We start from the raw sequence: 22,580 nt of genomic DNA on the forward strand, positions 1-22,580 counted from the left end.
AACCAGCAGCAAGCTGGTCAGGCAACATATGCAAGTATCTTTAAAGATGAGAAAAGCCACAAGATGAAAATGTTAATTTTCAGTACTACTTTTGAAACTTTACCCGAGATGGGTAAATGTTCATTATTGCCTTAAATGAACAGAAGTCATAAATAACTGTCTAAATTTAGCTAGTACCTGGAATTAATGTGAAGCACAAAGCTGTTTGAATTGTTTAGCAGATTATATGGGCATTGCACAAGGCAATAAAACCTCTGCTATCCTTTAGTAACATTCCAATACTCTGATTTTTGCCATCACAGGACTAAGATCCAGCAGTTTAAGGTCTGGCTTGGGACCTACAAGATGTGGCTGGAAGAGCCAGGGCTTCTCCACATGCTTGGGCAAGCCCTTGAAGGTCACCTTCAATCAAAGCTTCAGGGTAAGGAATCAAGACAGCATCTTCTCAGGCACCACAAAGCTCAAAATGTATCTCATTTAGGTGGAATGAAAAAAAGGAAATCAACTAAAACCAGCAGGCAAGGAAAAGAGATATCTCAAAAATACAAACTAAGGGAAAACCTCCCCCGAGCAGGGAGATGCCTGGAGCGAGCTCAGGGCAGATGCTGAGCCCAGGAGAGGGGTGAGAGCTCTGCTGGCTCTGGGAAGGCAGGCACAGCTCAGGGCAGCACCCCAGACAGAGCCAGAGCGTTCTCAAATCTCTGCCCAGAGCTCACAGCCCCCAGCTACAACAGGCAGGGGTTTTTTAATGCTCAGCCTTTCCCATGCCCATGTCAGACCAGAGCAGAGGCAGCCCTGGAGCCACCACCCTCCCCTGCTGTGCCCAGCAAGGCTGGGACAGGACAGTTACTCTGCTCCTTCTGCTATAACTGGACATTAAATGACAGAAAACCCAGGGACAGGGCTTGGCAAGAGGGAATCTGACTCCACAGCCCAGCAGTTTGTGTTTTCAAATCTGGATTTTAAATAAAGCTGGAGGTTGAATTTCTGTCTGTGTTTTCAGCACTGTCACTGGTTGAGATCTGTGACAGAGCAGTGACAGGAAGGGGGTAGGAAATGAGGAATCCCTCCTGTGAGAGCCCCTCTGTGCCCTCCCTAAGCTCAGCCTGATTGTGGCTGACTCCACCAAAGCAGCAGGACTGGAGTGCAGCACAGACCACAGCAAGTGCTCTGTTCCACAGCTGATCCCTGCATTTCACCTGCTCATTCCTTCCAAGCCTCCTCCTGCCTGACCCCAGGCTGCCAGGCAGGTAACTTGTCAGAGTTTTGTCTGATCAATGGACAGGAATGGAGCTCAGACTGGAGAATCTTCCAGCCTGTCTTCATGACTGGACAGCCCCACACAGACCTACTCATAATCCCAGGAGGAATTTACCCATGGAAAGGGTGCTCAGGCCTTGGCAGGGGCTACCCAGGGAGGTTTGGAGTGCCCATCCCTGGAGATGCCCAAGGAAGGACTGGATGTGGCACTCAGTGCTCTGGGCAGGGGACAAGGTGGGCATTGGGCACAGGATGGACTTGATAGCCTGGGAGGGCTTTTCCAACTTCAATGGTTCTAAAAAAAAAACTTATTTAAATCTACCACTGAGTTAAATGGCACCAACACAGAAAGTAAAGCATCTTTCCCAGCTGAGTCAAGATTCCAGACTTGCTTTTTGAGTCCAGTGCTGCTTTGTCTGTTATCTTTTTATTCCCCAAGCTCAGTTTCATTCTGTTTTTTCTCATGTCCATCTTCATTTAAGCAGTCCTCCACCTTTTCCCTCCTCCCGGCATTCTGCTTGTGGCTCCTCCTCCTTCTGTCTGCACTCAAATGACAAACTAATTCTTCTCCTACTGCATTATTTTTAATTTCCTTTTTCCAAAGTCACTCCTTGTTCGCTGCCCTTTCCCTGTGCCCTCTGCTCCCCAGCCATCCATTTCCCTCCACCAGCCCACCTGTGATTCCCTCACAATCTGCAGCTTTTTCTTCAGGACAACCTCCCCATTAATCTTTTTAATTTTCCTTCCCAGTCATAAAAATCTGTCCTGTGGTCCTCTTGTGTTTTCAATCTCCTTCCTGGCCATTATTCTTTCCCCAGCAAAGCTCTGTGGAATTATCTCCTGTCATTGCCTCCCTCCCTGATAACCTTCCCTTCCCACTGCTCATCCTTCAGGCTGTGCCAGTCCGACACCCAGAGCCCGTTCCTGGAAGAGCCATCAATTCTATCTGCAGGCATTTCCCTCCAATAATGGCATGGAAACCAGGCAGGGAAAGCAATCACTTCTTCTTTTATAAGAATAAACATGCATTGTTATCTGAGGCAAATTACATCCCATTATGGGGAGTACAGGAGCATCCTGCTCTTGCAGTATCTCCCCACTGTCTCTTATTTAAAATTATCTCATTTTAAGGAACAGCAACATTCTACAACTCCAACTTTTTATTTTTGAGGAGTTTTTAAAATTATTTTGATGACTGGAGCTGTCTGTTATCTAAGAGCAGTACAAGATATATTTAGAGAATTACAGCTCTGTAGTTAGATAAAGCACAAGTTACATTTTCAGTGCTGAAACAACCCCCCCCCCACAGCCCAATCTGTGCCCACAATTCCCAGTGGGATGCAGTGGGTCACAGGCAGGCTGCTGCAAGCACCAGTGACCCTGCTACAGACCCTGCTGTGCCCCATCGGGCCCAAACCTCTCCAGGACCTCCCGTGGGAGCAGGAATTGGGATTTCCTCCTCGTTTTCCCAGCTCAGAGCTGGAATAATGTCAGGGTAATGGAGCAGGCTGGTGGCCTTAACAAGCACAGGGCCAAGGCTGGGTGTCCCAGAGCGTGGGAGGAGGTGGCACAGGGAGGCACAGAGGCTGCAAGGACAGCTCTGAAGGGCTCCAGGCTGGAGGGAGCTGAATCCCCCCCCCCAGGTTCATCGAACCCACAAGGAATGTCTGAAGCAAATTTTGGTTTCAATTACAGCTGATGACACTTTGGATTTTTCTTGAAGGCCACCTCTGAGCCCTCTCTTGTCTCACAATTGTTGTGCTCTGAGTGTGAAGAATTTGGGCAGCAGGGCCTGAGGACAAGACAAGGAATATGCCACTCCCCAGCAGGGATGAACCACAACAGCCATGGGCATGAGGAATATCCCAATCCAACCATTTTTCCAAGCAAGGGGGAGCTCACACTAAAACTCAGCTCCTCATCAAAGTCCCCCCCATCATGACTTTCCTTTGGTACTGTGTCCAAAATCCACCATTGGAAAGAGATTACATGCAATCCATGCTTCCACAAGCTCCACTAAAATGTTCATTCTCCCATCAATGCAATTAGCTTACAGGGAGGAAAGTGATTAGACAGAAACACTCAGCAGCTGCAAAGTCTGACATTTTCTTAAGGAATCAATAGAGCTGGGCCTGGGAACCAAACATCCCTCATGCACCAAGAGATCTCTGTTGAGTCTGCACTTTTATCCCGTGGATAAATGTAAGTCAACATCCCTGAATGTCATAATCCCCCAATTTATGCATGGTCTGTGGGACCTTTTGTTTTTGCATTTGAAACACTGTGTTCCTATTAGCAGTGAGATCTAGGAAATTATCCATGGGAAAGATCTCCACACACAGCCCCTTTCTGAACTGCTGCAATGGGAACATTAACAACTTTGAATGGATTTCTTTCCCAGCCCAGGTGATCTGGAGCTCTGTGCTGCTCACTGAGGTGTCACAGCACCATCTTCACAGCCAGGGAATTGTAACCAAACAAGAGGGAAAAGCCACAGCCCAGGAATGAAGAATCTCTTACAGGTATTTGCTGAACAGCTGTGATGACATAAAAACAGCAGGAAAGAATCAAGATGAACTCAATCAAAAACTACTCAGTGACAATTTGAGTTAGAAAATCACCACCTGAATGAGAATTTTGGTAAACAATAACCAAAAGAATTACTACTGCCAAAATTAATGAATTAAATATGGTTCTTAATTACTGAAGAATGCTTTATCTTTAAAGACATCCAAAGCCCTCCCTGCCTTGGATTTCAGCAGAGTTCATAGGAAATTATTAGTGACAGCAATATATGGTTACAAAGAATTATTTATATTCTGTTCTACCTCATACTCTGGTTATTTCTGGTTAATGATGCTGATGATAATGAGATATCACACAGAATGAGAGGGCAGAACACTGCACGTGAAAGTCAGGGAAGAAAAATTAACATGGCAATATTCACAAGCTTCTGTGGACTCTTCCCTGAACACAACCAAGGAATGCAATTTGACAAAACATCAATTCCTGCTATTCTCAAAAATACTGAATTGAAAATCCCTATAAAGCAAAATCCCCAATTGTCCTAAGGACAGGAAGTGCAGTTCATGCTCTAATGGCTTCTCTGATAAAGCAACTCCATCATTCCCTGGCATTCCTCAGGACTCCTGATTTGAACCCTGGAAGTGTCCCCAGCTGGTGAGACTGGTCTGTGTGAGCACCAAGCACTGCCCAGCACTGGCCAACACCCACTGAACTGTGTCTGCTACCACAGGAGCTGGAGATGGAACCATTCCAAGGAATGGACACAGGAATAAAAGTCACTCAAGAAATGCACTGAAGGTTCATTGTTACAACAAAGCACTCAAACCACTCAATATCTGGCACGGAACTTCAGCAGCTGGACCCCCTCCCACCTTCTGAAGCTCCAAGCAAGGCACAAATCAGGTTTAGGTGCTCCAAAAGCCCCTTGGAATACTGACTACTTCTCCCCACTGAGCTTGGGGACAACAGGTGGCTGACACAGCCAGCTGTGAAGGTTGAGGGATGTGACATTTCCTCATGACATCTGATTTTCAGAGCTGCTGAGTCACCCTTTGGTGCCTAGATACACATTTATTGTCCCTGAGAAATTGTTTTGAACATCAGAAAAAGACTTTTCATTCTTAAAAGGGAGGGATCGCTGTACTCTTATCCCAAATTCTGTTATTCCCATTGAGATCAGAACACTTACATTGACAACAGATTCCTTGAATTTGATGTGGAGCCTGTAGTTGGAAAGGGCAATGATTGCATCCTCTGCTCGTCCCACGTACTCCGTGCTCTCCCCGTGGAGCTCAATGAACGGCACCTGCACAAAGGCAGCACAAATCTCCTTTCAGACACCACTTCCCAAAAATCTGCCCCTCTTGCAGCACAAGAAATCAGACAAAGCCTGCTGAGAATTCAGCCCTGTTATTGCTGCTAAGGAGGAACATCAGGTAAGGTTGGCTCTGAGGTTAATTGCAGCCTTTTTCTTAAATGATCCCTTATTTTATGTTACTTTTCCTGAGTGGTAAGTGCCTGGTCAGAGAAAGCAATGAATTTTTATGAAAAATATCCTCACATTTTGGCAAGCAGGCTGACAAAGCCCTTGATTTATGCTCTCACTCCTTACTTAATGGAGAGTGGCATTTCCATAATGTTATTAAATTCATCCTAAAGTAGGCAAAACACCCAGGATGAATAATGTTCCCTGCTATTTCCCCACTATTCACCCAGCAAGCTCAGGTAACCAGCCTAGGCTGGATCCCTAAATGCTACAAAGCTGAGCTTGGACAAACAAAGCTTTTTGCTCCCTATTTCTCACAGTAAATAGGAAAAAGCACAAGAAGCTGCTGTTTTATGAAGTTCATTACACCACACATGGAAATCGCCACTGACTTAAGCCCAGTTTAGCTGAGCTGGTGGAAAGTGAAAACGCCCAACTTGAATTCAAAGTGATCTGGTTTTACACCAAAGTAGCCTGAATCAAATAAAAATACTTTGTATTACAATGCAACTCTTCAGTTGATGCAAGAGTGTCTACATGGAGAGTCTGGTGGGGGTGCTCACCTGGAGATGAAAAGGCCCCAGGGACACCTCAGAGCCCCTTGCAGGGCCTGAAGGGGCTCCAGGAGAGCTGGAGAGGGACTGGGGACAAGGGCTGGAGGGACAGGACACAGGGAATGGTTTCCACTGCCAGAGGGCAGGGATGGATGGGATATTGGGAATTAGGAATTGTTCCCTGAGAGGATGGGCAGGCCCTGGCACAGGGTGCCCAGAGCAGCGGTGGCTGCCCCTGGATCCCTGGCAGTGCCCAAGGCCAGGCTGGGCAGGGCTGGGAGCAGCCTGGGATGGTGGGAAGTGTCCCTGACTGTGGCAGGGGTGGAACTGGATGGGCTTTCAGGTCCTTTTCAGTTCAAACTATTCCACGATTCTATGGTAAATCATTTGAACTAAACTGATTTCAGAATGAGCTTTGGAAAATAAAGAAATTTTAAAAGATCTCTTTTTGTGCAGCAGAAGACTTGGCTTCATAATAACCAGATGCCAAAGCAGTGTTCAATCAGCTCAGCGCTGCTTTTTCAAAACAACAGAGCTCTAAACTATGGAATAAAACCCTACCCTTGGAATTAGTGCACAGGTAGCAGTGATATTTTTCAGACAATTGAAGGAATTTCTTTGCAACACAGTGCCCAAGTTCTCTGTCCAAGCAACAGAGAAAATGAGTTTCTGTGCTAACTGTGAATTAAAATTCTAGAGGACAGGGCAGAGAATCCATTACCAACTGGAGGCAGTGTGAACAGGACCAGTGTGGAGATTACCTGAAGGTTCTCATCCTCTCGGATCAGCTGCTTCCTGGGAAAAATCTGATTAGCCTGGATGCATTCAAGGCTGTGCTGAGTCTCTTCATCCTGAGGAACAAAGTGTGACAGTCACCTGCAGCACTGGCACCTGCTGCCACCTTCCCCAAACATCCACAGCCAAGGAAAAGCTCCCACAGGAGGAAGTGTCCAGAGAATTCCAGGAGCAGCAACTCACTCAAGTTTCTAAACTCTCCAACATGGGCCCTCAGACAACAAATTTGGTATTAGCAACCAGTTTCCTTCCTACAGCCTGATTAATAAAGTCATTAAAAGCTGCAAGATTTATAGCAGCATTAGGAAAAAAGCATTAGCACTATGCCTAAAACTCAACAACCCCACATGAAAACATTAATTCCCTAATGTTTTTCCCATTTTAAACTCTTCTGCTCTGTCACAGGCCCCACAAAGGCTCTTTGCTTACCATGACAGGCCCTGGGCAGGAGGAGGAATCCTCGTCTTTACTTGCAATACTTTGAGCTCTTCACTTTCTAAAATCTAGAAAATCAGGAAAGTGTAATGATGAAACAAGATTCATTTTCTTTTAGCAAATAAATACAAATTAACTTTTAAAGACTGTGAATGTAGCTGTTAATACACTGAGAGCAAACAGTAATTATGAAAAGATGAAATCTATAGAAGCTCCCTCTCCAGAGAGCCAAAATTGTTTCAAAACGTGTCTGGTTCCTTCTGTTCATCCTGAAAAATTACCTTTGGATGTGCTGCTGGGAGAACACCTGTCTGAAGGCAGCAATTAGACCAGTGTTTATACAATTTAAATTAAAACATGTTCATTTTTCTGGATACCCTGGAATTTTCTCCCAGGTTGCCTGCAGATGGTGAATCAGAAATCTGTGGGATACAAATCCAAAGGGATTGCTGGGGCTGATCTGGTGTGGAACGCAGGGCTTGGATCCTCCTGGAACAAGCTTGTTTCAACTATGGCACATGAACTGGAGTTCTTATTGGGATAAAAATCCTCATTTTACACTTCTGGCTGATTCTGGACATCTGTAGATGTACCAAAATATCCATTTTCCTGCACTGACATTTCCAAGAGTTCCAGATCACTCCACTGGGGACTTGCCCTCTCCACTGCCCAACAGCCCCCCAAGCTTTCATCATCTGCAATTTTTTTTTTTGGGGAATATTAACACAGTCCTGAGGTTTACACAAATCACCCAGTTAAGAACTTCATGACTGAAGTGAATACAGGAATTACAATTTGGGTTTGAGATTGATTTTACACTCAGCTTTTTTAATCCAGGTAGGTTCTTCCCTGCTCTACTCAACCAGGATTCACTCAGGTATTTATGGGGTTTGCAGACTGTGGCACACAAAACTTACAAATGAAAATACATCACAAGAGTGCAGCCAGTTCTCAGCTCACGTCCAAAGCTCATATCTCACTTTAATTATAAATGCATTTCAAATTCTCAGGACTGAGGCTAACAGAGAAAACCACTTCAATCCATCAGCTGCCAGCACTGCAGGGAGCCCTGGACACATCCTGTGCTTGGTATTATGGAATATTGACAGAGGGCAAAGGAGCAGCAGCAGCACATCAAGTATCCTCACATAGGTGTGTTTGTAAATATATTTACATAAAAGGGGGAAATGATGAGGAGAACTGAGCCCCAACTGACATGGATTCACTAAAACTTAATGCAAAAATAGATATAAAATCCTGGGAGAACTGGACAGGGACTCAGGACAAGAGCCTCAAGCATCAGGACTGCGGAAATGGCTTCCCAGTGCCAGAGGGCAGGGATGGATGGGATATTGGGAATTAAGAATTGTTCCCTGGCAGGGTGGGCAGGCCCTGGCACAGGGTGCCCAGAGCAGCTGTGGCTGCCCCTGGATCCCTGGTAGTGCCCAAGGCCAGGCTGGGCATTGGGGCTGGGAGGAGCCTGGAACAATGGGAGGTGTCCCCGCCATGGCAGGGGTGGCACTGGATGAGTTTTAAGGTCCCTTCCCATCCAAGCCATTCCAGGACAGTATGATATAAAAAATACCTTATTATTTCAAGGAACTCCTTCAGCTTCACATACAATTATCAAAGAAACACCAACTTAATTTTTAAAATCTGCTTTATTACAAATTAGAAGTTTGCTTAGCATCTCTGAGGAAAAGTTTTAATAGGCACTATGCTGGAAACAATTCTTTCATACTTCAGTTTGATTAGATATATGTAATTTATAAATTTATTATATAACCACCTACATATTAATAAAAGCAGTATTAGCTTAGAAAATTGAGTCTTTTTAAATATCTTACAGCTGTGCTCCTAAAATCCAGCATAAACCTCCAGCAGAGACTACCCAAAATACCAAGTTTTAGTATAACTCCTGCAATCAGTGCAGAACAGTTTCTCTGTGACAGTGTGGCTTTTTCCATGTGAGAATCTTCCTTTTTAAGGTGAATTTTGGGAAAGCTGTGAGCCTGTTTCACTTTGGATGAGGACTATCAGATGCAAAGGGCGATGCTGCCAAGATAAATGGTACAAGAAGTTATAGGACTGGTTCTAAAGCAAACACTTTGCTCTGGCTGCTGCTGGGCATCAGTGAAATGCTTCAGCAACTTCCCTGCCACCAAAGGAATGCTGAAATTTGCTGACAGAAATAGCAAAAAGTCTGAATTGTTACAGTGGGGCTCTCTGAGCTGCTGGACAGAGAGAAATCATTCCTTTCCAATCACATCCACGAGCTGAGCCCGCTCCCTCCAGCAGCTCAAGGTCACTGGGCTGAGCAAAAGGAAAAGGGAACAGCTCTGGATGCAGCACACACTGCTCAGGACAGCCCAAAGCACATCTGAATCCACACTTCTTTCTACCCCAAAGCTTTCTAACCCATTCCCAGTTCACCAAACTCTTCCCATGGGAACAGAAGGAAGATGCCAGTGACTGCTGCCACCTCATGAGGGCATTTCTGGCTTTAGAGGCCTTGGCAGTAAGAACATTCCTTATATCATCAACTCCACCAAGCACTCCTGAACCCTCCCCACCATCATTCCCCACCTTGCTGCCTCAAGGGACAGCTGGGGACAAGGCCAGCCCAGCAGCAAGTCCTGCACAAACCCAAGCTCAGGCTGATCCACACCACTTTTAGGACTGCAGAATGGAAGGAGAATTCTCATTTTGTTCAACTGCAACTCTGCCCTGACAGTAAAACCCATTTTCCAGAAATGAAACAGAAAGGTACAAACACAGCTCAGTTAAAAAACCTGGCCAGGAAAGCAGCCTTAAATTCAGGCTCCTCCTTATCAAGAGGATCACATAAAAACAGCAGACAGCTTGTACACAAGCACTGAAATAAAACTTGGTTTTATTGGTACAAATATTGGGTTTGGTCAGGACTGAGGCCAAAAAAAGGCAATGTTATCAATTTACCGTCTGCCCTTTTACCTGCAATTCCACATGTGTTAAATTATGTCAAAAAAGAGAATGGTCTTAATTCTCCATCCTTATGTTCTGCTTGAAAGGATAAATGATGAGCAAAGGTTGTAACCTCAGCCTCTGCTCAGCCTCTACGGGAACATGTTAATTACCTTTTGTTTCAGATGTACCTTCTGGTTTAAATTATGTACATAATTAAGAGTAGCAATAACCATCTGTTTGCCAGTGAATCTAAGATTAGCTAAATAAAGGATCATTTAGATTCACATATATTTAAATACAGTTGGACTTGCAGCAAGGAGAAGAAAAAACTGGAGGGAAAAAAGGAAAATGGAAGAATCAAAGCATTTAACTTTGTTCCTTTACCTTCCCCATCCAGATTGAATTCCATGTATTTTAATATCAAAATCAGACTGAGCTGACCCCTGAGCTGTTTACATACAGTGGCACAGCTGCCCTCTGAGTTTGGAATGCAAATTTTTTGGCAAAGGAACATTAGAAAATTTGAGAATTGAACATTCAGGAATGTGCTGTACCTTGAGCACAAGATGCTTCTGCAGCAAGCTGAAAACACTTCTCCCCCTTTGGCAGGTGGAAGGAAATTTCTGAGATAAGGACAAACACTCAGTTTCCTCCTCTCAGTCCCTGACAGGGAGGTTTCTCCTCTTCCCTGGCACCACAGGCTGCAGGGACTGAGCAACTCTCCCCAGGATTTACTGGGAGAACAGCTGACAACACAGATATTTGCATATTGTTCAGGAACAGGAGCAGGACAAAGATTCGTGTTGGAAACCTGGACACAACGAAGAGTCAGGAACCTTCTTTTTCAATAATTAAAGGTTGCAAACTCCAACTCAGTGAAATACTAATTTTTATCTAAGATCTTGGAAAACATTTGATTTAATTAAGAGAATAATCAATGATGAGCACAGCTGATCTTACCAAAGAATGAGAAAATAAACAGTCCTCTCTTGTCCCAGAAAGTTCCAACTGTTCTCTTCTGATACTTCACATTGGCAGCTGCAAACACAAAGGCAACACTTTAAAACATGAACTTCCCTTGAAAAAACCACTTTTGAACCTGCATCCTAGACAGGACACTCCACTCTGGGGGGAGTTTGGACTAATTCAAGAGGAAAAAGAGAAAGTCTGAGTGCCTTGGAATTGTAACAAGAGTTTAAAATGTCCAGAGAGGGAATTCCAGGCCTGAATTCTGATGGATACCTGTGGATAAGGCCTATCTTCTGGCAAGGAGCAGTTCTGAAATTGTGGACACAAAGCAATTCAGAATTTCCAAAAATGAGTAAACAAAGCCTAAATTACCTCACAATACAAGCTACAGGAGAGAGTTTTACAGTAGATCCCACTGGATTTATATTGATCTTCAAAGTGGGTTTAATTTTACACTGCAACTGGAATTTCTGGCCCCAAGAAAGCCAATGAAGACGCCCAAACAGGGGTTGCTGCCCATGTGCTTTGGTCCAGTGGTGCAAAAATCCCAGGGATCAGCAATGCTCACGAGGCGACTCCTGCCAAGCCCTTTCCTTTGGGTTTTCAAGTGCTGTACAAAACACTTCTTCCATCAAAAATGAGGTAGCATCAGAGATACACATTTGTCAAAAAACAGATGGAAAAAATATCTGATGTGCTTCATTCCTACAATCACTCCAACAGGACCAACATGTATCTCCTGTGGCATCAGAAGGACATAAAGTTTAATGCTAAAATACCCAAACATTAAAATTGAAAGTTCCAGACTAACCCCATAGCTCCTAAAGCACACAAGCAGTCAAACTGATGGGACACCACTCCCTTGTATCCAAAGGTTTGATCTTCACAGAAACTTGGATCCTCTCCCAATATGCCTGGAAAGTCCAACTTGTCCACCATATAATCCTGCTGCTGGAAATAGTTTCCCTGTACTTTGATGTGCCACAACTACTGATAATTTTCACATTCTGGTAAATGAAATAAAATACTTTAGTATTTTGCCTTCATTGTGTCCTTTAGTTTATGGATTATGACAAGGAAAAGAAGTAATACACAGAAAAAGGAGATGTAATTTTAGGACTGACAGAGTAGAAAGGAAGAGTTAAAGAAGTTGTGCATCAAAAATTGTGCATTTCAAGGAGTTGTGCCCCAGGCCCAGCATCACCAGCTGGGTGAGGGAGGGGATTGTCCAGCTCTGCTCTGGGGTGGCCTCTCCTCTAGTGCTGAGGACAGTTCCACCACAACGTCAGAAGGATGTAAAGCTGTTGGAGATGGACCAAAGGAGGGGCACAAGGATGGGGAAGGGTCTGGAGGGACTGAGGGAACTTGGAATGTTCAGCTGGAGCAGAGGAGAGTGAGGGGAGACTCCTCAGGGGCTGCAGCTCCTCCCAAGGGGCAGCTCCAATCTTTGCTCTGGGACAGGAACAGGAGCCAGAGAAGGGCTGCAGGGCCAAGGCAGCTCAGGCTGAGCTCAGGGAAAGGTTCTTCCCCCAGAGGGTGCTGGCAGTGCCCAGGCTCCCCAGGGAATGGGCACGGCCCCGAGGCTGCCAGAGCTCCAGAAGCCTTTGGCCAGCACTGCCAGGGATGCCCAGGGTGGGGTTGCTGGGGGCTCTGGGCAGGGCCATGGGCTGGGCTGGATCAATGATCCCTGTGAGTCCCTTCCCATGCAGGGTTTTCAGGATTCTAAGATTCTAATACAAAGTGATATGCACCAGAAGGAATTCTACCATCTCACATGAGGGACACTTTAGGGAATGTCATGGAATCTCACTATTTACACAAACAGGGAGCTGAAGACGTGCTCTAACAGAAAGCCCCTGTGTCAATGCCAGCTGTCCAAAACCTAAGCTAAACTTTGATTTACCATTTCATAAAACAGTTTCTAAAAGCAACATTTCATTACCTGCAACAGAGGTCAACTTTGTTTTTATTTAAAAAAAAAATCTCTCTCAGCCAACAAGTCAAACACCAATCCCAATAATTTTATGGGTTGATAATCAATCCCAGCACCCAGGTGGGAATGGGCACAGTTGGACTGTGAGGTACCAGCTTCAGCATGCAACAAGTACAACTTCACAGCTGCCTGTTGATACAAAGTCACCTTTGAGGGGAATCTGGAGCAAGTTTATTAAACACACAAAAAAAAGCTCTGAAGGCAGACTATACAACTCAAGAATGACTCCTCAGAGACAGTGTTCTGGCCACATATTTGCTTTTCAAAAGGGAAGATACACATTTCGGGTGCAGGAGCTGGCCTGATTTTGTGTGGTTTCGGTCCAAACAAGGGGAAAAAAAAATCTTCACAAAATCTGCAACAAGCTTTTTATTGATTTTAATGAGGCTTGGAAGAAGCCACCAAATCTCAAGAGTTTTGTCAAGAAGTTTAAAAACAGGACAAAAATGTTCCAATATAAGCATTAACAATTCCGCTTTCTTGCTGCCAGAGCTCAGCAAACCCCCCCCACCCCCGACACGCTCATCAGCATTCCTGCTGCAAGGCTGCTGGGCTCTGATAAGAACCTCCAATGTTATCACTTCCTAAGTCAACAACTTCTGCCAAAATAAGGGGAAAAGCTGCCTGTAAGAAGAAACGTTGCTATGAGTTTGGCTGGCCCTCTCCAAAACACCAGCTCCTGATGGGAGCACTCCTGTCGGGAGCAGCTGTTTAATTAACACATCCAAGCACATCCCAGGGAGCTGCCATTCAGGACAGGGATGCAGCCACCCCCTCCAGGTGCTCCCATCACTTCCTCTGCAACACCTCAGCTGTGTGAGCCACAGAAGGGATTCAGCACCATCAGGAAAGACAAGGGGAGGAGATGGAAAAGGGACAGGATCCTTTCACTAAGTCCTGAGTCAAGTGCGTCATTTAAAAATGGGCTTTGCAGCACCTTTATTGGGCTGTCACACCCTCAGAGCTGCTTTGGTTTAGCAGAGAATGGTTTGGGTTGGAGGAGACCTTAAAGCCCATCCACTCCAACCCTGCCATGGCAGGACACTTCCCACTGTCCCAGGCTGCTCCGAGCCCCAATGTCCAACCTGGCCTTGGGCACTGCCAGGGATCCAGGGGCAGCCACAGCTGCTCTGGGCACCCTGTGCCAGGGCCTGCCCACCCTCCCAGGGAACAATTCCTAATTCCCAATATCCCATCCAGCCCCGCCCTCTGGCAGTGGGAGCCGTTCCCTGTGTCCTGTCCCTCCAGCCCTTGTCCCCAGTCCCTCTCCAGCTCTCCTGGAGCCCCTTCAGGCCCTGCAAGGGGCTCTGAGCTCTCCCTGGAGCCTTCTCCTCTCCAGGTGAGCACCCCCAGCTCTCCCAGCCTGGCTTTGGACCAGAGGAGTTCCAGCCCTTGGAGCATCTCTGGTGCCTCCTCTGGACTCTCTCCAGCAGCTCCAGGCCCCCCTGTGCTGGCCCCAGGGCTGGGGCAGCTCTGCAGGTGGGGTCTCACCTGGGCAGGGCACAATCCCCTCCCCTGATTCCAGCACAGGTGCCCAAGGACATCCTGTCCCAGCCCAATTCAAACATGTCACAAGTGACTCTGCTCCAGGATGAAGGGCATGGGAATACGAACACTTCACTTTTCCTTCAAGTCATCCTCTAAGATCCTGCTCTGGTGCCTATTTTGGGAACCTGGGCATTGGGTGAATACTCAGCACAAAGGTCTTGCCTCCAGTTTTTTTTCTTGGAAGACGTTTTGGAGAAGTAGAGTATTTGCACTGTATATCAATCATACAGTGAAACAAGTAATAGTACAGCTGGAGGGGGAAATTTCAAATAATTGTTTCCAAACTGTAAAACTTTCATCCCTGGCCATACCCCAACCCTAGGATTCCAAGGGCTACCCAATCCAACATCAAAGCCAGCCCTATTCTGAGCAGCAATGGACTATAGGAACTCCAAAATCTAAATTATCTGAGCCTGTGACAGTGTTTTTCTTGACATTTATTTTAATAAAACATTGGCAAATTGCTAGGAAAAGCACTCTGGAGAAGTTTCAATCAACATGTTTGTTTAATTAGGTGACTGGAAAGTTGTCTCTACAGTTTCTTTGCTGAAAGGCTCTATCAGCCAAAGCAGGAGAGCCATGATTTGATAAGCATGGAAATGGCACAAGGGAAAAATAAGTGGGGAGAAAAACAAATCCAGATTTTCTCTAGCTGCCAGTTATCCTCATAATGATGTAAACAAACACAACCAAATGAAGCTTTTTTCCTACTAACTGACTATTTTGAAGATGTATTTTCCCCTCCCTTTGCCAAGATATGGCATTTCCACACCAGTTGTACCATACCATGTCCCAACCTAACATGATGCAAGCGTGGTTTTAGATGAGAAGTTCTGCATTCCTGTTTACATTTTGAACTTCCCAAAATTGCTGCTCCCACCCACCGCAGCTCTGCCATGAGGGGAACCTTCTCTTGCACGGGATTACCACACAGCCCCCATTTCTTTCATCACCTCTGGGTTTGGCTGCTCCCAGCTCACTTTAGCTCACAGGTTGTTCTTCTCCTCCTCTCTCCTTTTTCTGTTCTTCCTGGTGGATTTGAGCTTCCTTTCCCTGCTATTTTTACACAACTCTTAGCGTGCTCAGGAGCAGGAACACAGTGCTGCTATCAGCTGCCCACCAGCTGGGGGATGTGGTCAGCTGGTGGCCGAGCTGGAAACCACAGAGGGATGGGAGCACTGGGAATGCAGCCACTCCCCAGGCTGGATGGGGCAAGGCTGCTCCTTAATAGAAAGTTTGAAAATGTGCACATGGAGAAGAAGGAATGCTGATCCTCAGGGAGGCATTTTCTGGTTTTTAGTGCCACGTGTCACAGAACCTTTAAAGTTGAAAAAGACCTTTGAGGCCACTGATTTGGCACCACTGTGTTCACCAAGCTGACCCATGTCCCCAAGAGCCACATTCACAGTGCTGTTAAATCTCACCAGGGACGGGAACACCAGCATTGCCCTGAGCAGCTGTGCCAGGCCTGGACAACCATTTCCATGAGGAAATGTTCCCTAATACCCAACCTGAACCTCCCCTGGCCCAGCCTGAGGCCGTTCCCTCTCCTCCTGTCCCTGTTCCCTGGGAGCAGAGCCTGATCCCCCCCAGCTGTCCCCTCCTGTCAGGAGTTGTGCAGAGCCACAAGGTCCCCCCGAGCCTCCTTTCCTCCAGGCTGAACAGCCCCAGTTCTCTCCATCTTGTCCATCATCCACTACCCTGAAGGAAATGACACCATTCCAGCTGGATATGAAGGTGTGCACACAGCCACACTCACCAGACACTCTCACCAGACAGGGAGAGCAGAACAGCCACACAGAACATCCCATGTTCCCACAGCACCAATGCAACTGTCCTGCATCACAGCATTTTGAAAAGATCTCATTCCACTTTCTGTTCTCTCTGCTTTTATGAGTGAAGAATAAAATTAATTAGAAGAGTCCAAAGCATCAAAAAAGTTTTGTCAACATCTGTCACTGCACTGACTCATCCACTAATGGCAGGTCGGCATTTGGGCTTCCTTCATCTTCCCACTCGGAAGTGGCATTAATCTGCTTTTAAAGCAGTTTGATTAAGCTGATTATCTTTGCAGATTTGTTAAAGATCACTTTTTGCACTCTTCAGAAATTAAATGCAGAAGCAACAGTTCAAAGTTTAAGCAAAAAAAAAAAAAAAAAAACCATCTTGAAAGGAAAGCAGAACTTGGAATGGCAGAGGAAGGAAAGGGAACCACTTCTGGGGGTCTGATAGCAACAGATAGTACAGAAAAATTGATTTTGCATTAAGAAAGATCCATTTTTTCCCATAATTGATGTCTAGAATAAAAAATCAATATTTAGCTGGGATAACAGTATTAATTATTCCCAAAAAAAGAGGCTTTTTAGGAAAGTGTTCCCAAATAAACGACTCTACTTCATATTTTCCTTCACTGATCTCAAAACAACCCAGGTCAAAAGACCACAGCAAGCTTGAAACCATGAAACCATGAAATGTCACTTTTTCTTACAAAATTTCAGGCTCTCTTTTCTTTTAATTCCTTTTTCATTTGTATAAAATCCTGGGATCCAAAGGCTGCAATTATTCACACATAAGCCAGGATACAATTTACCCATCAGAGATCTTCTGTACCATGTCTATAATTTTCCTTTTATTTCAATTACTCCATATTCCTCCATTTTATGTGCATGACAGAGGAGGAACAGCTACCAAGAACCAACAGTCACACAGATCAGTCTGAACTGTGGAGAAACCTGGAAGGAAGGGAACTGAATCTGGATTTCTGGAAGCTGGCAGGACATAGACCCAGTGGATTTGTGGAGGTTCTAGGCTGGAAAGGAGACCAGGTGTGCTGGGAAGGGGATTTATGCCAACAGGTAACCAAAGAGCCATGAAATGCAAGGTTATATCAGACTGGAGTTATGAAACAAACAGCAAGGCTAGACCAGGCAGCAGAAGTTTCCATTTGAAAAGGCATAATGGAGAAAGAAGGGAATAATTTGCTCCTCACAGTTCCCATTTTTCCATTAAGGTCCTCACAGCCCATTTGCCATGAGTCACACTCCCTCCCCTCTTTCTGCCTTTCTAGAAGGAAGGCAGCAAACAAGGAGAAGTGGCTGTTAATCAAAGTCTCCAAGGTTTTACTCATCCTCCCAAAACACTTCTTCATTCCCCTTCCCTCCTCCAGGCTCATCTTGCTGCAGCTCAGACCCTCCTGTAAGGGCCTCAGTAGCAGGAAGGGGCAGCAGCCCCTCCCAGAGGATCCCACACTGCCCAGGACAGCTCCTCACCTGCTGGGATTTCCCAACAGCAACACTACAGACACCGACAAGGAATAAAAAAAGAGAAAGAAGGGTTTGAAAATACAAAATATCTGTGATTTGAAAGTTCCTCTGGAGTTTCAAGATACAGTCCCATGGGACTTTTCTCCCAACCTGAACTTCCTCAGGACAACACACACAGTCACAGCTCTCAGCTCTTCAGGTGACCTCATTTTCACCACACTTTTTCTGGCATAAAATAAAATAAAATTTGAAAATCTTTTTAACAAAACACCACTGGATGCTTTTGTTGTAAGACAATTTTTTGAAATAGCAAATACCTGTTATCAATAATCTATTCAAGTTCTGAGAAATAAATGCCTAAGTTATTACAAGGTGTTCCTAATGGGGACCTTGGTCCCCACAAAGGCCTGGCAATCACGGAATGGGCTGGGTTGGAAGGGGCTTTAAAGCCCATCCAGTGCCACCCCTGCCATGGACAGGGTCACCTCCCACTGTCCCAGGCTGCTCCAAGCCCCAGTGTCCAGCCTGGCCTTGGGCACTGCCAGGGATCCAGGGGCAGCCACAGCTGCTCTGGGCACCCTGTGCCAGGGCCTGCCCACCCGGCCAGGGAACAATTCCTAATTCCCAATATCCCATCCATCCCTGCCTCTGGCAGTGGGAAGCCATCCCCTGTGTCCTGTCCCTCCACACTCTGACAAAACCCCCTCTACAGCACTGCTGTGCTGCACAGCCCGGGACAGGCAGGACACAAAAGTCTGTTTGCTGTTATAAAGACCTAGAACGAGACATCCCTTCTTCTGCTTGCACACCTTGCACAATGTAATTATGGGTAAAGCTTTAATCCATTAATTCTTCCATGGCATTGAAAAGACCAGTCCTGTCAAGGAGGCCACGGGAGATATACACATCCACCCTCACTGCCTCCATCGAGGAACAGCAGACATTGGGAGGCTCTGTCTTCCAGGACTCGCACAGGATCACCTTACATGACTGCAAAGTTAATATTTCAAACTAACCCAGCACTTGGTAAAATTGTGGCATACTCCAAAAAGGCCTTTTTTGATGTGGTATTAAGGTGGTTTTGCTTTAAAACAGACTATGATGCTATTCCCTGAAGCATGGTGAGCCAGCAGGAAGGGTACTGCTCCCATACTCCTCCCCAACAAAACACCCCCCTTCCTTATTTTACACAACTCTGGCATTTCAGACCCTTCATGGCATATTCCAGCTCCTCAACACAACACAAAACTAACCCAGAGAGCAGATCTTGGAACCGTCACCCTGCAGTGCTGTGAATGTCGTTTGCTTCCAGAGCAGCACAGCCTGAAAAACTGCAAGATATTTCAGATTTCTAGAACTGGAGGCAGCTTAAGAATCACTTCAGCTCCTGCAGAAATGACATTTCTTTATAGAACTAATCAATTAGCTCATTCATCTCTTAGCCTGCTCACTTCTTTGTGAAATATTCAAGTAGTTTCAGTTTGAATGGCAGAATTTACAGTTCAGACACCAAGCACCCTCCCAAAGCCCTGATCCACTTCAGAGCTGTCAAGCACACGACTGCATTCTGGACTGAAGGGAATTGAAGGGGCTTTTAGGAGTAATTTACGTATTTCTGCCAAAATCTGTGAACCTGAGGATGAAGAGCCCTTCCCTTCAAAGTCTCTTCAATCACCATGGCAGGGGATAAGTACATTTGATCTCAGCATTATTTACAGTATAAAATAGTAATTAACTCAAACCAAGAAAAGCCTTGATTTCAGGTATTCCCTTATTAGTCCATGGAAAGCAATCCTAAACAGAATAAAATACCCGTGTTGAAAGAGCTGACCTAAGCTGAGAGACAGCTTTATTTAGCTACAAGCAACCCCTTTTGATGAAGTGACTCCCTAAATTGCACATTTCAGGAACTAATCAAGGATCAGAGTAGCTTTTCTAGGCTCACAAAAAGCTGTTTCCTAGAGAGCAGTCCACACACTTGTTTGGCCATCACCCACAAGGCTGCCAAGCCACCAAGAGCACTCACCATTCACCAGAAGCTCTGTGCGTGCAAATACCGCAAAAGCCAAATTTGGAGGAGATAAAGCCAAGTGTGCTTGTCCTTGATAAGGGGACCAGCAAAAACTGTGTCAGGAAAGCCCAGCAGCTCATTTCTGCTGGGTCCTATTTACCCAGCAAGTTCCAGGCACACCCAGGATTTACCAGAACAGGGTCCTGCCCTCCCTGCACTTGAGCAGCAACTCCTTCCAGGGAGAACTACCAGGCATCTCCATCAGCCCAATGCCAGTTCCAGTTTCTCCAAACTTTCAGCAGTTTCCAGTCAAGTTACAGAGGCAGAAGATTCCCAGTGGCATTGCCCTCAGCGAGGCACAGCAGGGAAGAGCTCTGGATCCCTACAGGAATTACGACACACTCAGGACTGGGACGCCTTCTCCTGTTAATTCCTGCACTTAGATCACAAGGGACAAACTGGTTTGGATAATGTACAGCACCCTGCCTCCAGCAAACCTGCTGCTTCCTGGCCTTTCCCTGCTCAGCTGATCCACAGAACCATGGAATGGTTTGGGTTGGAAGGGCCCTTAAAGCTCATCCAGTTCCACTCCTTGCCAAGGGCAGGGACACCTTTCACTATCCCAGGGTGCTCCAAGCCCTGTGTCCAGCCTGGCCTTAGAGCTCACCAGTTCACTAAAGCAAAAAGAAAAAGGAGGAAAAGCAGATACTTTCCCTCCTGTAGTTAAATTGCCTCAGTATCTTCCAAGTATTAAGACAGTTGTTTATTCCTATCTTTTTCCACTTGTGGAAAGTCACAGTTAATTTCAGAAGCAGGAAATGTAACAGCAAAATACTACTTTCCATTCACAAGCTGCACTTAAATAAGAGCTGGAGATGGACCTCAACTCAAACAAACAGCAGGCAAAGAAAAAGAATCTCAAAAGGGTCCTGTGCATGAAGGCACATGGGAAAGGGACACGGAGCTGTCTGAGGATACAGCTTTAGTGAGGAGCAGTGAAACTCACCAAGAGCCTCAGCAGATCAGCCACCAGGGATTGAGGAAGCACAGCCCTTTGATGTGGGAGGCAGGAGCCCATGGAGGAGTCTTGCAGCTCTTGTGATCGCCTCAAGAAATGTTTTAATGGGCTTCAATTCCCGTAGCTGGTTTGGAAGATCAATTACACACATTAGCAGTATCTGGTGTGAAGTACTGAGGTCTTTAATAGAGCAGTTAATTTTGTCACACTGCACTATGCATTCCTCCAGAGACACAACAGTGCTGCTTCAGAACCAGTTGACTCTAACACATATTTTTCTACTTTTATGGATCTTTAAGCCCAGTAGTCCTCCATCAACTAAATCAAGTTAGATGCGCTGCAATGTTCAAATCTTGAATGTGTCAAAGGCAAGAACAACTACAATTTCTTAAGTCATGTCTCCAGGCTGCCCAGGGAGGTTGAGTTCAGGACAAGACCCCAAAATACTTTCTCCACAACAACTTCCATAATATTGAAAGTACACAGGCTTGTTCCCTTACACTGAAGTTGCACAGCCCTTCAGTGTCAGGAAGGAATTTACCTGGATTAACAGAATATACTTATTCTGAAAACTAAACAGCACAAAGTCATAGTTAAATATATTTAGGCATTTGAGAGACACCAAAGAAGGGTTTGTGGTTGCTTGAGGCACGGATGTGTATCAAAACACAGAAGTTTCAGCTGGAATTGAAATTGAGTTCTGCAACAGACTGCAGCTCTGCTAGTGAAACAAGGCTTGACAGAGCTCCTGTTAACAGCCACAGTCTCACCCTTTTCCTAAAGCTAAAATCCATTGAAGTCCAGCCTTCTATAGAAGGGTACCAGCAGATGTGGAAAAGGGAATTAATCCTATAGGGTACCTGTATCTCCTTTGGTCAATCCTTCCAGCCACACAGAGATTCCAACAGGAACAAGCTTCTCTGGGGAACAGGAAGATTTCCCTTCCTACATGCTCACTTAAATTCAACCACACCAAGTTCTCTATAGCAGATCAGTTTTTATCTAAAAAAGATATTCCTCCAGTATCCTATTTTATACTAAAAGACTTTTTCAAAAGCACAACAAATCAGTATATACAGACACTTATTTAAAACCTCTCTCAATTATTTTCCCTACAGAAGCTCATTCCTTTTGGTAGATACAACAAACCCTGAGAAGGAAGAATAATAATACAAAGAATGTAAGTAGTCATTTAAGAGTTTTATCCTTTAGAGAACATTCACTCCTTCCCTGTGTGACTCAAAACAAACCTAATTTACTAAGAACAACTTGGTTGCAATTAAGAGATAAATCATCATTTTAAAGAAACAAAGGTTTGGGCTCTTCATCACATTACCCAAACACAACACATCCACATCTCTCCCACAGGCATTGCAGAAGTCAGAGCAGTTCACAGCTCACTCTGTTATTGATGCATCAGGGAAGGTAGTTTTCATTTAATTCCAGAGTCTAAAAAATATGTATGTCGTATATGCAAGACTGCAGCTATCCACTCCAATTTTTGCATTTAAATCATTATCAGCCAGCAGGACCTAACATTTCTTTAGAGAATATAAAGATTCATAACCATCCTTAAGTTTACCATGTCCCCTTTAAATGACACCTTAGAAAAACATACAAGAGCATGTGTGCATTAATCCACAAGTTTTCCTAAAGATTTGAAAATATCACAAGTCACATTTCTAACACTGCAGTTCTTACCTGTGACTTGCAGATCTCAAGCTTCAATTAAATACACAGAAGTGGCACTCCACAGTACAATTAAGATCAACTAAA

At 45.2% G+C, this 22,580-nt stretch overlaps 1 protein-coding gene across 11 annotated transcripts in view; it reads right to left on the reverse strand.

The window, feature by feature from the left end:
- Positions 1-22,580, reverse strand: part of MTMR3 (myotubularin related protein 3) — a 74,701-nt gene that overhangs the window by 31,911 nt on the left and 20,210 nt on the right. For 9 of the 11 annotated variants that reach the window (XR_007778891.1, XR_007778890.1, XM_030230784.2 and 6 more), the window contains 4 exons: positions 10,963-11,040; positions 7,051-7,124; positions 6,588-6,677; positions 4,976-5,092 (listed from right to left, as the gene is read on the reverse strand). Coding sequence is in view for 9 of the 11 variants with exons in the window: in XM_030230784.2 (XP_030086644.1) it covers positions 4,976-5,092; positions 6,588-6,677; positions 7,051-7,053 (210 nt within the window). In the remaining 2 variants the exon portion in view is untranslated. Of the gene's footprint in view, positions 1-4,975; positions 5,093-6,587; positions 6,678-7,050; positions 7,125-10,962; positions 11,041-20,792; positions 20,929-22,580 lie in introns of all 11 variants that reach the window. The other 2 variants (XM_050980377.1, XM_050980379.1) reach the window with 1 other exon arrangement.

This window comes from Serinus canaria, chromosome 15, assembly GCF_022539315.1.
Source record: "Serinus canaria isolate serCan28SL12 chromosome 15, serCan2020, whole genome shotgun sequence".
NCBI lineage: Eukaryota > Metazoa > Chordata > Aves > Passeriformes > Fringillidae > Serinus > Serinus canaria.